Source organism: Takifugu flavidus, unplaced genomic scaffold (assembly GCF_003711565.1).
Source record: "Takifugu flavidus isolate HTHZ2018 unplaced genomic scaffold, ASM371156v2 ctg534, whole genome shotgun sequence".
Lineage (NCBI taxonomy): Eukaryota > Metazoa > Chordata > Actinopteri > Tetraodontiformes > Tetraodontidae > Takifugu > Takifugu flavidus.
In genome coordinates, this window is record NW_026622148.1 from 1 (window position 1) to 14,301 (window position 14,301).

Here is a 14,301-nt window from a genome sequence, read left to right on the forward strand (position 1 = left end):
CTGATCCAACAGTCCACCCAAGATCCTCTGATTGGACTCCAGAGAGAGACCATGAAGGAAGCGAACAAACAAGTCCAGGTGGCCATTTTCACTTTTGAGAGATTTCCTTAGTGCTCTCCTGAGGAAGTCATCAAGAGATGTGATTGGTTTCAAATATTTTAGGAACTGATTTATAACCGCTGTGTCTTTCCTGGTGTAACGGTGGAACATGTAGACGGCAGCCAGAAACTCCTGAATGCTCAGATGAACAAAGCAGTAGACTGATTTCTGGAAGATCACACTCTCTCTCTTGAAGATCTCTGTACAAACTCCTGAGTACACCGACACCTCGGAGACGTCCAGACCACATCGCTCCAGGTCTTCTGAGTAGAACATGATGTTTCCTTTCTGCAGATGTTCAAACGCCAGCCGACCCAACTTCAGAAGGAGTTCTTTATCAGCCTCAGTCAGTTCCTCTGGTCTCTGCTTTCCTCCATACTTCTGCTTCTTCCTCTTCATCTGAACCCTCAGGAAGTGTGAGTAGAGGTCAGTCAGGGTTTTGGGCAGCTCTCCTCTCTGGTCTCTGGTCATCATGTCCTCCAGAACTATAGCAGTGATCCAGCAGAAAACTGGGATCAGACACATGATGTGGAGGCTCCTGGAGGCCTTGATGTGTGAGATGATTCTCTTGGACAGATCTTCATCACTGAACCTCCTCCTGAAGTACTCCTCCTTCTGGGAGTCAGTGAAGCCTCGTACTTCTGTGATCCTGTCAACACACGAGGGAGGAATCTGATGGGCTGCTGCAGGTCTGGAGGTGATCCAGATGAGAGCTGAGGGAAGCAGGTTCCCCTGGATGAGGTTCACCAGGAGCACGCCAACTGACGATACTTGTGTGACATCAGAGATGACCTGATGCTTGTTGAAATCCAGTGAAAATCTGCTTTCATCCAGGCCATCAAAGATGAACAGAAGTTTCCAGACAGTCAGATCTTCTGCTCTGATCTTCTGTAATGTTGGATGGAAAACATGAAGCAGTGAGAGAAGACTGTGCTGCTGATCTCTGATCAAGTTCAGCTCCCTGCATGAGAGCGGAAGCACCAGACTGATGTCTTGGTTCTCCAAACCTTCTGCCCAGTCCAGACTGAACTTCTGCACTGAGAAGGTTTTTCCAACGCCGGCGACACCGTTGGTCAGAACCACTCTGATGTGTCTCTGTTGCTCAGAGAAGACTTTGAAGATGTCCTGGCACTTGATTGGAGTGTCCTGGATGTTCTTCTTGGAGGTTCTCTCAAGCTGTCTCACCTCATGTTGTGTGTCCATCTCCTCACTTTGTCCCTCAGTGATGTAGAGCTCAGTGTAGATCTTGTTCAGCAGGGTTCCACTTCCTGCTTCATGAGTTCCTTCAGTCACACGTTCACATCTTCTCTTCAGACTGATTTTATGACCTTCTATCACCTCCTGCAGTTCACCACCCTCTGAAACAAACAATCTTTTAAATCCTTTTACAATTGTCATCTACAGCAGTAGCACAGATGTCCTCAACTGGAAAATATTCTGTCATGTTTGAATGATAGAAGCAACAGTCGGGTAATGACCCATCTCACTGTCAGTTTGAAATGTTATGTCTTCTTATGTACACCTATTCTTTTATTTCATTGGGTTTCAATGTAATTTAGTCTATAACAACCATTTCCATGTCTTCCAAGAGTTTGCTTGGACTAAACAGCTGGTAAAAGCTGGATGATATTTAGAAAAACACATCAAACCTTCTCCAAACACATCATACTCAGCAGACCCATTGTCCTGTAAAGGTCACCTGCCTTCAGCTCTTTAACACTTTCCAGAACTAAATGACTAAATGTTGCTAAATACTGTCTAAGCATTTAGGAAGGTCTTCAGAGGGTCCAGGGGTTCCAGTGGAACCAAACAAGAGCTCTCTGGATCTTCTCTTGCACATTGTAAATACACAAGTTGTTCCTTTATTCCGACCCAAAAGTATCTTATAAATACAAATGTACGAGCTTACGTGAGACGCTGTTGTTCAGGTCGGCGGTCTGCAGTTCAGTTCTCCGTTTCTTTTCACCCTCGGGACAGGAGGAATCTCCAATGGAAGCAGACCGTTTCTGATAGCTGTCAAAAATGGGAATAGTGGTTATACATGTCTACTGGGCGTTAGCAACGCCTAAGAAAGGCTGCGTTCACTTCTACGTTCAGTTTGCTCTGACAGTTGAAGATTGAATGAACACTGAGCAAAAAATAGAAAGTTATTTACGTTCTAACAAGCTCGTTTAGTTGGAGAAAAGTGTATTTGATTTAAGTGTTTAGTGGCTTTTCTTCATTGTGAATTTATGTTAAAAATAAAAGTGCCAAATCAGGAATATAAACTCATAGAATAGAACAAAAGTTCTCCATTTATGCTCCAAATACAGTCGTCTGGTCTCTGAAACTGATCATTAAATAGCACAGAGGTCACGCGTATTCAAAAGCTTATTTCAACCATTTAGAAATGACTGATATTGTTGTCTATGGGTTTATTAGAACCAGGAGCCTTAAAAATAGACTTTTTAATGAATTTTCATGACATGTGGTGGAGCAGTGTGGCAGAACAAGCTGCACAGACCTGCCGTGTCTTACCCATCCGTATCTAAATGGAGAGCTGGAGCACTCTGCAATGATGGATATTGTTGGGAAACTTTAAAATATATGCCTAGGAATTTTTGTGAGAAGATGTTAACCCATGTAGGAGAAATGACCAGTTAAAAACAGAAGCAATTTTCAGTTTTAAAAGATTTACCACACTAAAATTAACATGGGAGTTAATGGGAGCGAACACCTGACATGTTGGTGCACCGTTTCATTAATTTCATTTTTCACGATAGTAGAGGCTAATACCCACAAAAAGATGTTTTGTATGGTTGTGAAATGTTCTAAGGCAGAGTTATGTGGTTCAGAAAACCTTACTTTAAAGGTGAGCCTTGAGGTCTGATACCGAAGGTGATAGGTTTATCTTTGGACCAGTCACTCTTCAGGGACACACAGCTGGGCACTGTGGACTCTGCTCTGTCCTCGTCCATCCTGAGGAAACATCAGAAATAGTGATGAGACTGTGATGAAGGTAAATAATCTGTAGAGGTTGTAGTTAAATAATCCCAATTCACTGCATTTTTATCAAACAGGAACATTTCTAATCCATTCTGGATAACAACTGAATCAATAAATCAATGATGTCTCTGTATAATTTTCATGTTTTCAGAGTTTAAGCTGCTTTTTTTAACTGTTCCCTGCAGTGAGAAAAGAACTGGCACCTTTTCCAGCCCCTCATCCTGCAGCACTGAATGTGCTCTAAAGTTCTTTCCAGAGCAAACGTCTCTGCACTTGCAGCAACATGTTGTAGTCATGGATCCGTGAGGAGAACCGGATACAGGAAACGCCCCCACTTTGATCCCAAAACCCAACTGGTGGCCAACGGTGGTCCGGCAACGACGGGGACGCTGGTCCATCGGGCCGACAACACTGGTTTTCCACAGGCCAACATGGTGAAAGGACTGTCTTCAGCTCAGCCACTAAATTATCTGGTGCTACATAAACATGCTAGTCAGGACTTTTTAACTTCCCTCATTTGTTCTCCTCTTCAATTATTTCTATGATCCAAGTCCTCAAAGATCACTGCTCTATTTAAAATAGATGAAAGAAATGACACCCACTCCTGCATTTCTTTCACAGTGGTTCCACAACATAGAACAATAAACCACTGTGAGAAAACGTGCAACATGAACCCAAAATCCTGTTGGTGTCCTGTGATCCTGTGTGGATTTAGTTATTTAGTTTATTGTCTTAAATTGGTCCGGCTGAGAGATGCTAACTTGCCCACGATTAGATGTTGTTTGACAGGTAATATCCAAATATCCAGCTGTGACCTGGACTGTTGAACAGCTCTAATAACTCTAAGAGCTTTTCACCTGTCACAAAAAAGTTTTAAAATGTTGTTAATACCTGTTAAGACTCTCTAACAACGTTAACAGCATAATACTTGTCTGAACAGAATACTTTCACTTTAACTTTTACAACCTAATCAACAGCTTTATGGCGTATATATTACTACCATTAAAGCATTCTGGGAGGGTTTAAAGTTCTTTTAGGATCAGTAGCAAAGAGCAGAAAAATAAACTAAACTTCACTTAGAAAGATTATTCAACTATAACTAAAGCCAGACTATAAGAAAGTTAAATAAGCCCTATTCATTTATAATGTATAACGATGTTTTGTGCTAAAACTAAATATGAAGTCTTGTTGAATTTTCTTAAGCCAAGAATTCTTCAGCTCTATGCAGCTCTTCAATAGTCACAAAACTATTTTCAAATCTTGATTTTATCTCCAAACACAACTGTCAATTCTTTTCAATAATGCTCTTCGTTTCCACTCACCTTGTCGGTCTTCAGTCTTCCTGCTTAGTCTGAAAGGAATACTTTTACCTTTCCTTTTTCCTCTGTTAATGAACAACTTTATGGCTGTTGATTAATATTCCACTACTATAAAAGCATTCTGGGAGGGTTCAAGATTAAAAGTTGTTTTGCTATTTTAATGCCATAAATATGTTTTTGCATTTAAATTAAAACTGACTAACTTAGTTAACTAAATAAGATTTATGATGCTTGACAGATTTGAAAGACTTGTAAAAGCAGCATATTTCTGCAGCCCTGGAGTCCAGGAGGAGCAGCAGAGGTCAGAATGTGTCGGAGCGCGTTTAACTATTGTCTGCAGTTCCACGCGTGTCCACCGGGTGGCGGTAAAGCACCACATGATATTTCTCCTTTTTGGAACTTCTTCAGCTGCGTTGAGCTTTAAATCTTCACCTGTCGCTCCCTTTAAGCTCTAAACTTTGCGGTTCTGTGTGTAGTTTGTTGGTTTAAATATTTTTGATGAATTCTGATGACGATGAGTGAAACTGTCAATGACCAATAGAAAGTTCATCCATTGTTCTACTGCGTCACACATTTTCATTATTTATTGTCATTTTTGGGTCTAAATTGGACCAGTTCTGTGAGCTGTTTTGCTTTTTCTGTGGACCAGATGTTCCAGGCAGGTTCCATCATCGGACACAGACGGAGACAGGTCACGTGACAACAGTCAGCCTTTAGTTCTTTATTACAGGAGGATCTGGTTTATATACAGACACGTATCTGCAAAATACTAAAAAGTATATGAACCCAAGTACTAAAAAGTCTACATCCACGCACACGCGTGTATTAAGTGTTTATACACACGTGTGCGCGTACGTGCACACTGTATATTCATCTAATAACTGTTAGTTTCTAAAACAGCAAAGTAGAGTCACTGAGGCACGGCTTCACCTCCTTTACACCGAGGTTTCCCTGAGCAGGTGTGATGAACTGTTGCAGGAGGAAAAGCATGGAACATGTTAATAACCGGACACAAAAACACTCAGGTTTATTGTCTGACGGCATCAGTGTCTCTGGTTGCATCTGTCTGAGGAGCATTGTGAAACCAGGAGCAGTGTAAATGAGGGGGGGGGGGGGGACAGTGAGTGGATGCTGCATTCATCAAACACACAATAGTCAGAAGAGAAGAAGGAAGAACAGAAGCCCGTGTTCCTCAGTGTTGGTGTGGAGACGCCTGTTTGGAGGAGCAGGAAGCAGGCTGGACTCTTCCAGCTGGCTTTAATGCCACTTCTCTTCTGAGAACCTCCCAGCAGCTTTCTCTCCACCATCTTTTTACGCTGAAGCTTTTTGATCATTTCAGGTCAGATGTTCTTGGACTGAGGTTAAACATGTTTGTTCTTGTGCTCGGAGCGAACCGACGATCCTCTAAAGTCAGGCATCCTAAAGGTGGATGTTTTCTGAGGCCTGGAGGCTTTAAAGTGGCGCTTTTACCCACTTGTCCTCGTTCTGTTGGAAACTTGATCCAAAAACCTTTTCTGGAGCTTCATGTTCTGCTTTTTTGAAGGAATGAAATGGTTTCATCAGCGCTGCCGGGGGCTGAGCAGGCTTCATAAATGTGAAGCTCTGAGATCCTTTAAAGATCTCCTGGAATCAGCAGATGGGGGTTTGATCCAAAACTGTAAGAATCAGTCAAGCTATCAAATCTTGACTCAGTCCAAGCGTGAACCAGTCCATCCAGAGCTGATTATGGCTCAGCCAGGAGGAAAGCACGGCCTGGGGGGGTTCATATGGAGCAGGCACACTCTGGCTCTATTGCTACTGAAAACAGCCCTTCAGCACAGCAGCCTGGAATACAGTTCTGGAGAACACCTGTTCCCAACAGAACCTGTTTAAAACGGGACCAGTAAAGATGCCCGGCGTGACCACGACCACGGGGAGAGGGGGGGGGGGCAGAGACAGGCGGTAACGCCGCTGCCCACCGATTCACCTGGAAACAACAAAAACCCCAGCAGCTTGGACCCAATATGGCAGCGTGTTCCTCAGAACGCTCCTCAAACTCTCCCCACAGCTTCATTGCTAAACAGGATTTGGGTTTTTTTGTCCGTGCTAAATGGAAAGTGTTTGTCCTTTGGTGGTCCAACAGGACCACGATTTGGATGGATGGATGATTTGATGTTATTGAGAATAAAAACAGCTGAAAATGGAAGCGGAGATGTTTCAGAGCACCAGAGCTCAGAAAGAGTTTCTAATCAAACACCGCCTGTTGGGAATGATGAATGGATGGATTTTTATTTATTTAGACTAATTTAGACTAATTTTAACATCCTTTATGCCAGTTCCATAGAGTGTGCCCTGCACAATTTTTTCAATGGAATCCTGCGTCAGAGGCGTGGGCAGGGCGGCTGTGGGAGGAGTGACAACAGCCGTCTCCATGGTGACTACAGGAACGCTGGTTGTTTTGCTCCCCTCTGTCAAGGAGTACCACAGCTGTTGAGTCTCCAGGAGCTTCTCTGGGCTGGTGTTCAGAGAAGAACTGGTGTTCAACAGCTTTGCCAGATGCTTCACATAGCGGGATATGTGAAACCTGGTTGTGGGGCGGAGCGAGCTGTTCGGATCGGCCGCAGACCGATGGACCATGTCTGCGTAGTCTGGATCCACAAGCCTCAGGATGTCCTTGTCCCCATGATGATACTGCAGCAAACTATCAATAGCGTCTTTCATGGGAAGAGTCCAGCGTGTGTGGTCCAAGACAAACACTCCACCAACAGTCTTCATGGGTCCAGTGCGGGCGCTCCTCGGCGAGGACTTCAGCGGCAGGGGCAAAGCTCCAGAGACGTCTGGAACACAAACAAAGCAATAATGCATCCTTAGTAACTCATATGATCGCGATATGGGCTATTGAGAAAACACATTAATATCCATCCCTTAATAACAGAAAGTGTAATATTTAACACATCAAAAGATTGAGATACACTGACCACAACCTAACTAAATCTATTTATTTTCAATCATTCGAAGGCCTTAATTCCAACATGCCGCTCTGAAAAACCCGATTATCGTTGACCCGCCCACTGATCTTTCAGGATCCTGGTCATCCTCTGCTGGAATCTCCTTTACACGTCCAGCAGCAGAGAGATGGAAGCTGACAGGTGGCGCAGGGGGAAGCGACGGCACAGCAGTCGCTGTTGCCCAGCTGGAGGAAGGTGTTGCCCCAGGAGCATCGTCTGGAGCGGGAGGGGGCACGAGAGCCGAAGGCCGATCCCTCTGCTGCATTTTGTGTTTGTCCCAGTCCAGAGGGAGCGGAGGGCAGCCCGGTTCTCTGGACTCCAGCCCAAACCTTTCTCCAGTGTCTCTGTCAGAGAGGTGAACGCAGGGCACTTGTCTTGTCCCGTCACTGCCATGGAAGCAGAGTTCAACTCCCACATTGAGGCAGGGTCAAAGACAGCAGGGAGGACGGCGCCGGGCTTCTTCATGTCTACCGGTCGCTGAAAGTTCCACCGCACAACGCCGGTCATGGCCTGGGCCTGGAACAGTTCAGGGGAGACCTGCGGACCCGTGACCCACTGGGCCTGCTGGAAATGGTAGCCCTCCTGCTGAGATGTACCACGGACAGGGATCCAGACGGGGACTTTGGCACCTTCGCCCGCTACGTGGTTTAGCTGAAGGGTCCCTCCGTCCCTGTACATTATCCCCTCAGACAGTTCTGGGTCACTGAGGCAACCACGGAGGATGTGAACCCTCTGAACGCGCCACGTCTTCAGCATGGATAGGGTTAGGGTTAGCATGGAGCATTTTTCAGTTTGAATGACGGCAAACAAAGAAGATGGCTGATCTCACCTGTCCATCCAGTGGTAGCCGGCCTTTTCCACCCCAGCGTGGCTGTACCTCTGGGCCATTCCTTGCTACATCGGATGCAGGGACCTTTCTGTCTCAGCCTGAACCATCACCCAGGACACAATGAGCCAGTTCTCATTCATCACTGCGAAACTGGACATGGCTCCAGATGCCAGTGTCACCTTCCTCGCCATCTTCCTCGTGTGGTCCCACCTGAAAACCTGCCCCAACGTGCCCTGGAGGAGCTTGGTCAGAGACGGCTGTTGATGCTTGAACTCATCCAGCAGGCAGTCAGTCAGGTAGAATCCGGACACAGACACCCCACCCCGACCTTCTTGGTCCTCGTATGGCCCGAAAGCACGTGGCCGATCTTCCATCCTCACGTACTGGCCGATGGTTCTCTGTCCGTACGCCCCAGCCTCGGCCTCCCTGACGTTCTGTACGGCGTGCAGATACGCCAGGTGAGCTCATTCACCTGGTTCGCCATATCGGTCGGTGACTTGCCAGAACGCCGCAGTTCATCCATTACCGACTTGCTTACCATTACCAACACTTATGAGTGTGTGTGTGTGTGTGTGTGCGTGCGTGCGTGCGTCCGTGCGTGCGTGCGTGTGTGTGTTTGTGTTTAAATAAAATTGAATTTCCCACTTTGGTCCACACTATTGTCAACATTTCTGTCTTCAAAAAAAAGCCAACTCAAGGCAGCAGATTCCTGAATTGAAAACAATATCTAAAGAACTCAAGTATCATACTAACAACACTAATATTCCATCTGTCTATCCCCAACTGACTTAACTCCACACCTATCTCATCAGATTATTTGTAACAGAATAAGCAGATAACGTAGCATTTCCCTGTTCATATCTGCTACTTGCAATTTAGAATTTGTCAATAAAACTATGCTATGACACAAACTACAGTTTAATAGATGGCTGTGCTCCTAAAAAGAGCAGCTTTTGTCGCTCATAAACCTCACAGACACTGCTATGCACTTTAAACATTTTTATGATCGTGAATTTTTCAATCAAATATCTTCTCTTTGATAATGGCCAAAGCTGGATTCGAACTCTCCCTCTGGGGTCTTCAGGAGGTTTCAATCAGGTTGTCTGTTACAGCAATTGTCAACTGGCCCGCACCGGCCCGGGATCGATTCCCGGCCATGGCACCGATTCCCGGCCATGGCACATTTCTTTTAAGTTGATTTCATTTATCGGAGTTGAATCTTGTTTGATTTTTTTGAAGGCGTTTTACCTCTCATCCAAGAGCCGATCTAGGCAGATTTGATGATATGGCGCTCATAGGCTATATAGCCTTTTCTTTTTGGGGGGAATGGAGTGGAGGCTGCTCCAACATTGAGGTTTGGACTGTGACAAAGCAAAATGGACAACCTCCACCAGAATAAGTGTTTCAAGAAAATCAGTTTGAGTGTATTAACTTCAAAAGGCCATTTTCTTGCCCCTGCTCTCGCTTACGGCCATACCACCCTGAGAACGCCCGATGTCGTCCGATCTCGGAAGCTAAGCAGGGTCGGGCCTGGTTAGTACTTGGATGGGAGACCGCCTGGGAATACCAGGTGCTGTAAGCTTTTTGCACTCTTCCACTGGGTCAGCAGAGGCCGCCAGTGTTCCTGATAATTATCCAGCCAGATGTAATTCACTTCTTAAGTACTTCTAACATTGAGATTTAATGTTGCACTATTGTACATCGTTTGAGATTTAATATTTTATGAGTGTGTGTGTGTGTGTGTGTTGTGTGTGTGTGTGTGTGTGTGCGCGCGCGCGCGCGCGTGCGTCCGTGCGTGCGTGTGTGTGTGTGTGTTTGTGTTTGTGTTTAAATAAAATTGAATTTCCCACTTTGGTCCACACTATTGTCAACATTTCTGTCTTCAAAAAAAGCCAACTCAAGGCGGCAGATTCCTGAATTGAAAACAATATCTAAAGAACTCAAGTATCATACTAACAACACTAATATTCCATCTGTCTATCCCCAACTGAATTAACTCCACACCTATCTCATCAGATTATTTGTAACAGAATAAGCAGATAACGTAGCATTTCCCTGTTCATATCTGCTACTTGCAATTTAGAATTTGTCAATAAAACTATGCTATGACACAAACTACAGTTTAATAGATGGCTGTGCTCCTAAAAAGAGCAGCATTTGTGGCTCATAAATCTCACAGACACTGCTATGCTCTTTAAACATTTTTATGATCGTGAATTTTTCAGTCAAATATCTTCTCTTTGATAATGCCCAAAGCTGGATTCGAACTCTCCCTCTGGGGTCTTCAGGAGGTTTCAATCAGGTTGTCTGTTACAGCAATTGTCAACTGGCCCGCACCGGCCCGGGATCGATTCCCGACCATGGCACATTGCTTTTAAGTTGATTTCATTTATCGGAGTTGAATCTGGTTCGATTTTTTTGAAGGCGTTTCACCTCTCATCCAAGAGCCGATCTACGCAGATTTGATGATATGACGCTCATAGGCTATATAGCCTTTTCTTTTTGGGGGGAATGGATTGGAGGCTGCTCCAACATTGAGGTTTGGACTGTGACAAAGTAAAATGGACAACCTCCACCAGAATAAGTGTTTCAAGAAAATAAGTTTGAGTGTATTAACTTCAAAAGGCCATTTTCTTGCACCTGCTCTCGCTTACGGCCATACCACCCTGAGAACGCCCGATCTCGGAAGCTAAGCAGGGTCGGGCCTGGTTAGTACTTGGATGGGAGACCTCCTGGGAATACCAGGTGCTGTAAGCTTTTTGCACTCTTCCACTGGGTCAGCAGAGGCCGCCAGTGTTCCTGATAATTATCCAGCCAGATGTTATTCACTTCTTAAGTACTTCTAACATTGAGATTTAATGTTGCACTATTGTACATCGTTTGAGATTTAATATTTTATGAGTGTGTGTGTGTGCTAATGCTAACATCGCTAGCACGGCGATTATTTTTGGAGAAATAAGTGAGGGATGTAGATGGGACACTTAATGTGGAATTAATCCACACGAAACCTTTGGCTACGCGGTCAAAGCGTCTCAGATTGTTGCTCATAAAATGAGCATTTTGTCACGCTTCCTGGTGGGTTCACTTTCTCTTCAGTTCTCGGCAGCATTTAAAGGGATATTTCAAATTAAAATGAGCACTTTTCATAATTCTGCGGTACAATGGCTGTGGAGCAAGAACCTTATTAGGGTTCCATATTTCCCACGATTGAGAGGTTTTGTGGTCCTCAGACCTTTCCCTGTGCTGTTCCCAGGTACGACCCGAGCACGCTGACGTCTGGATTCTGTGAACTGTTCCTCCATCATCCCAGTGCTGTTGGATAAACTCCCCCCCCATTGCAAGTGGAATCTTTGTGAAACGCCTCACTTCGGTCAGCATCCCAGAGAGTGCGGCTCAACCATGTATTGTCTACAGTGGCTACTTCCTGTGCTGCTCATCCCCAAGCCGCTCAACCCGGCGCTGTGGTTCAACCACTCCATGTTCATGGGCTTCTACCTGCTGTTATTTTTGCTCAAATCTACACTATAGTTTTGGTTTTAATTTAAATAAAGGTTTTCTTCTCAGCGTGTTTCACGGTGGTGTGAGCAGATCTCAGCAGGACACGAGGTGAATCCTCTGAAGTTTGATCCGTGATTATAATCATAATTATAACCATAATTATTTAATAATAATACTATTCTGCTATTCAGGGGGGCTGTTTTAAACCACTAGATTGTTTACCTGGGGTTATTGGAACAAAAAACAGGTCCTCTCTATGTTCTGCTCGGCTGTTTATATCGATTTAAACACTATATAACACATTCTTGAACAATCAAACGCGCACACACACGCACACACAGCCTGTTCAGCGACTCCTGGCGAGCACTTTCACCGTGCAGCCGCTAGAGGGCGACAGCTGCCTGTAATGCCGCAGGAGCAGGGAAAGAAGAAGAACCTCTCAGTCGTACAGGTAGTACGTTTATCATCAGTCTTAATGGCGGTCACAACAACACGAATGAAGCTTTACATTTGCTGTAGCTGCAGGAAAAGGGCAGAAGGATCCTCGGGGTTAGGGCGAGTTTTAAAAAGCAATCGTCATTATGACGAGTGAATTCGTCCGAGCCGCAGAGATCCCCTATAGAACGGTGATCTCCGTCTCCTGGTTTATGTAGACAGCCTCCTCCACAGCAATGTGGAGCTGTTCCATCCTTTGGAAGGCCTGAAACCCCCTTTTACCTACAGGACGTCAAAGAAGGTTTAGTGTGTTTAAGTGCAAATTAAATGAGAAATTGCTCATGTTTGTACCAAAGGAGAGGACGGTCTCTCGAGCAGCGCTGCGGAGAGCTCCATCTGTCGCCCTGCACATCTCTGTGATGTGGTCCACGCTCTCCGTCGCCTGGAACACACACACACACACCTGAGAGACCTGTTCAGCAGTTGGTGTTGAACGTACATTTCTGAGCGTTTTCACTACCTTGAGACACTTTAGAGCCAAACAGGAGCCTTGTTGGGTTTGAATATCATCACTTTTCAAACTCTCAGTGTAATAAATAACAGCCTGAGAGGGAAGCACGGAGGTAGACTCGGTTAAATACCGTGTGTAACGCCCTTTTCTCTGACAATGCTGCCGGCTAAAAGGATTCAACAGGACTGGACCTCAATAAACACCTTGTTCCTGAAGGTTTGGACGCCGGCGGCTCTGCAGAGACACTTGCAGGCAGCTCTACTGACTTTGTGGTTGGCGTCGACCTGCAGGGCGGCGAGGGTCTGCAGCGTGCACCCCAGGGGCAGGAGTTCTGCCACCAGCTGGCCCCTAAGCGTGTTCAGGGTCCGCCTCCTTTTGGGGCTCCTCAGAGCTGAGAGGATGCGCTCTGAAACACACGCACACATTGGGTCAGCGCCTTCTGTTGCCGGGACTACCATTAGTAAAGACCCGCACCGCCCGGTCGAGACGTCTGAACTGTTAGACGACCTTCTTTGGAGAGGCGTGTGATGTGTGCGCCCAGGTCCTGGACGCCCCAGCGCCTCAGGTACGCCGACAGCTGGAAGAGCGTGACCCTGTCGGGGCAGCAGACGGGCCGGAGGTCCGGCACCGTGCGACACGGCGCCTGGAGCTGCCCCAGCAGCCGGGAGAACACTGCGGCACAATCGACACGACGTTCCACATCAGTTAAAGCAGCAGCAGCTTTATCGGCGGCGTTCCCACGTGCGCAGAGCACCTTTTTCCGCCTGGCCCGGCTGCTTGGCCTCCACCTTGTGCGTGAAACATTTCCTCAGCGTAGCGCAGAAGCTGTCAGCGTCACAGAGGAAGGGGGAGCTGCTGCTGCCGCTCACACAGGCCTCCCAGAACAGCAGGACCTCCCTGGTTCTCTGGACCTGCGGCAGGACTGAGGAAGATCACATTCAAAACCATTCCGTGTAAACGTGCGGATCAAAACGACTTGTACGAACTGTCAGTGGAAGAGATCTTGTTCTTCTCCAGCAGGAGGTGGCTGACGCGCTGCAGCGCTTCAGCCTGGAGAGAGAGTTCCTGTAGTAGCTCCTGTCTGCTGGGGCTGAAGCGGGTCGCCCTCATCCTCTGGGGAAAGATCACGGTGCAGCAGTTAGCATGGCGTCCAGGCCCGAGCTCCTCGCTCCCCTTGTCAGCTACTGAACTCAAAACTGAAGACAAGCAACAGGTTGCAGCTCTGTGATTGGGCGGAGGTGTTGCCCCGTCCCTCTCCGTGTTCATAGCAGCGTTAAAATGACAGCGAAAAGGTTGCAAAGGCTAAATAGACACCAATACGTGTGTGCGAGGACCTTTCAGAGCGGTGAGGACTGAGCTTGCTGTACCTGTAGGAGGATGCAGCAAATGTCCAGGTGAATTTCAAGAGCCTGGTCCAGACCATCGTTCCCAGACGTCAGCCATGCGCCGTCCAGCTCCAGGAAAGACCTGACGTCGTTTCACCAAAGAAAAAGAGGCGGTTATCCCGTGGTTTTATTGTCCGTTTGTTGTTTGGGTGCCTCAAACTCACCCGGGTTTTCTGAGGGTACCCAAACAGGAAGCGTCTTCGTCTGCGTTGATGTCATGTGACAGGAAGTCAAAGCTTCCCAGGACTTCTTC

The 14,301-nt window shown here is 46.4% G+C and overlaps 2 protein-coding genes, 1 non-coding gene and 1 pseudogene across 3 annotated transcripts; 2 read left to right on the forward strand and 2 right to left on the reverse strand.

Moving 5' to 3' along the window:
* Positions 1–10: 10 nt before the first annotated feature.
* Positions 11–4,450, reverse strand: LOC130520796 (NLR family CARD domain-containing protein 3-like; the record flags this gene model as incomplete). The annotated part of the gene is made up of 4 exons (XM_057024528.1): positions 4,407–4,450; positions 2,944–3,057; positions 2,009–2,112; positions 11–1,457 (listed from the first exon to the last, which is right to left on the reverse strand). Coding segments are annotated over exons 2-4 (1,664 nt in total), but the record flags the coding sequence as incomplete, so codon positions are not given.
* Positions 4,451–9,682: 5,232 nt separating this feature from the next.
* On the forward strand, positions 9,683–9,801 carry LOC130520798 (5S ribosomal RNA). The gene has a single exon (XR_008949055.1). It is a non-coding gene; the product is annotated as a 5S ribosomal RNA (ribosomal RNA).
* Positions 9,802–10,867: 1,066 nt separating this feature from the next.
* Positions 10,868–10,976, forward strand: LOC130520799 (5S ribosomal RNA; annotated as a pseudogene).
* A 1,187-nt stretch (positions 10,977–12,163) lies between these two features.
* On the reverse strand, positions 12,164–14,289 carry LOC130520797 (RIPOR family member 3-like). Its single transcript, XM_057024529.1, has 9 exons — positions 14,213–14,289; positions 14,031–14,130; positions 13,650–13,776; positions 13,418–13,585; positions 13,171–13,335; positions 12,855–13,069; positions 12,673–12,756; positions 12,504–12,594; positions 12,164–12,434 (listed from the first exon to the last, which is right to left on the reverse strand). Exons 3-9 carry the CDS (start codon positions 13,771–13,773, stop codon positions 12,334–12,336), a joined length of 948 nt encoding a protein of 315 aa, XP_056880509.1. The 5' UTR covers positions 13,774–13,776; positions 14,031–14,130; positions 14,213–14,289; the 3' UTR covers positions 12,164–12,333.
* Between the last annotated feature and the right edge of the window lie 12 nt (positions 14,290–14,301).

Coding starts and splice junctions, on each gene's coding strand:
- LOC130520797 (XM_057024529.1), bottom strand. CDS start 13,773: ATGAGGGCGACCCGCTTCAGCCCCAGCAGACAGGAGCTACTACAGGAA. Junction 13,070..13,170: donor CACACGCCTCTCCAAAGAAG/GTCGTCTAACAG, acceptor CGTGTGTTTCAG/AGCGCATCCTCTCAGCTCTG. Junction 12,595..12,672: donor TGGCTCTAAAGTGTCTCAAG/GTAGTGAAAACG, acceptor TGTGTGTTCCAG/GCGACGGAGAGCGTGGACCA.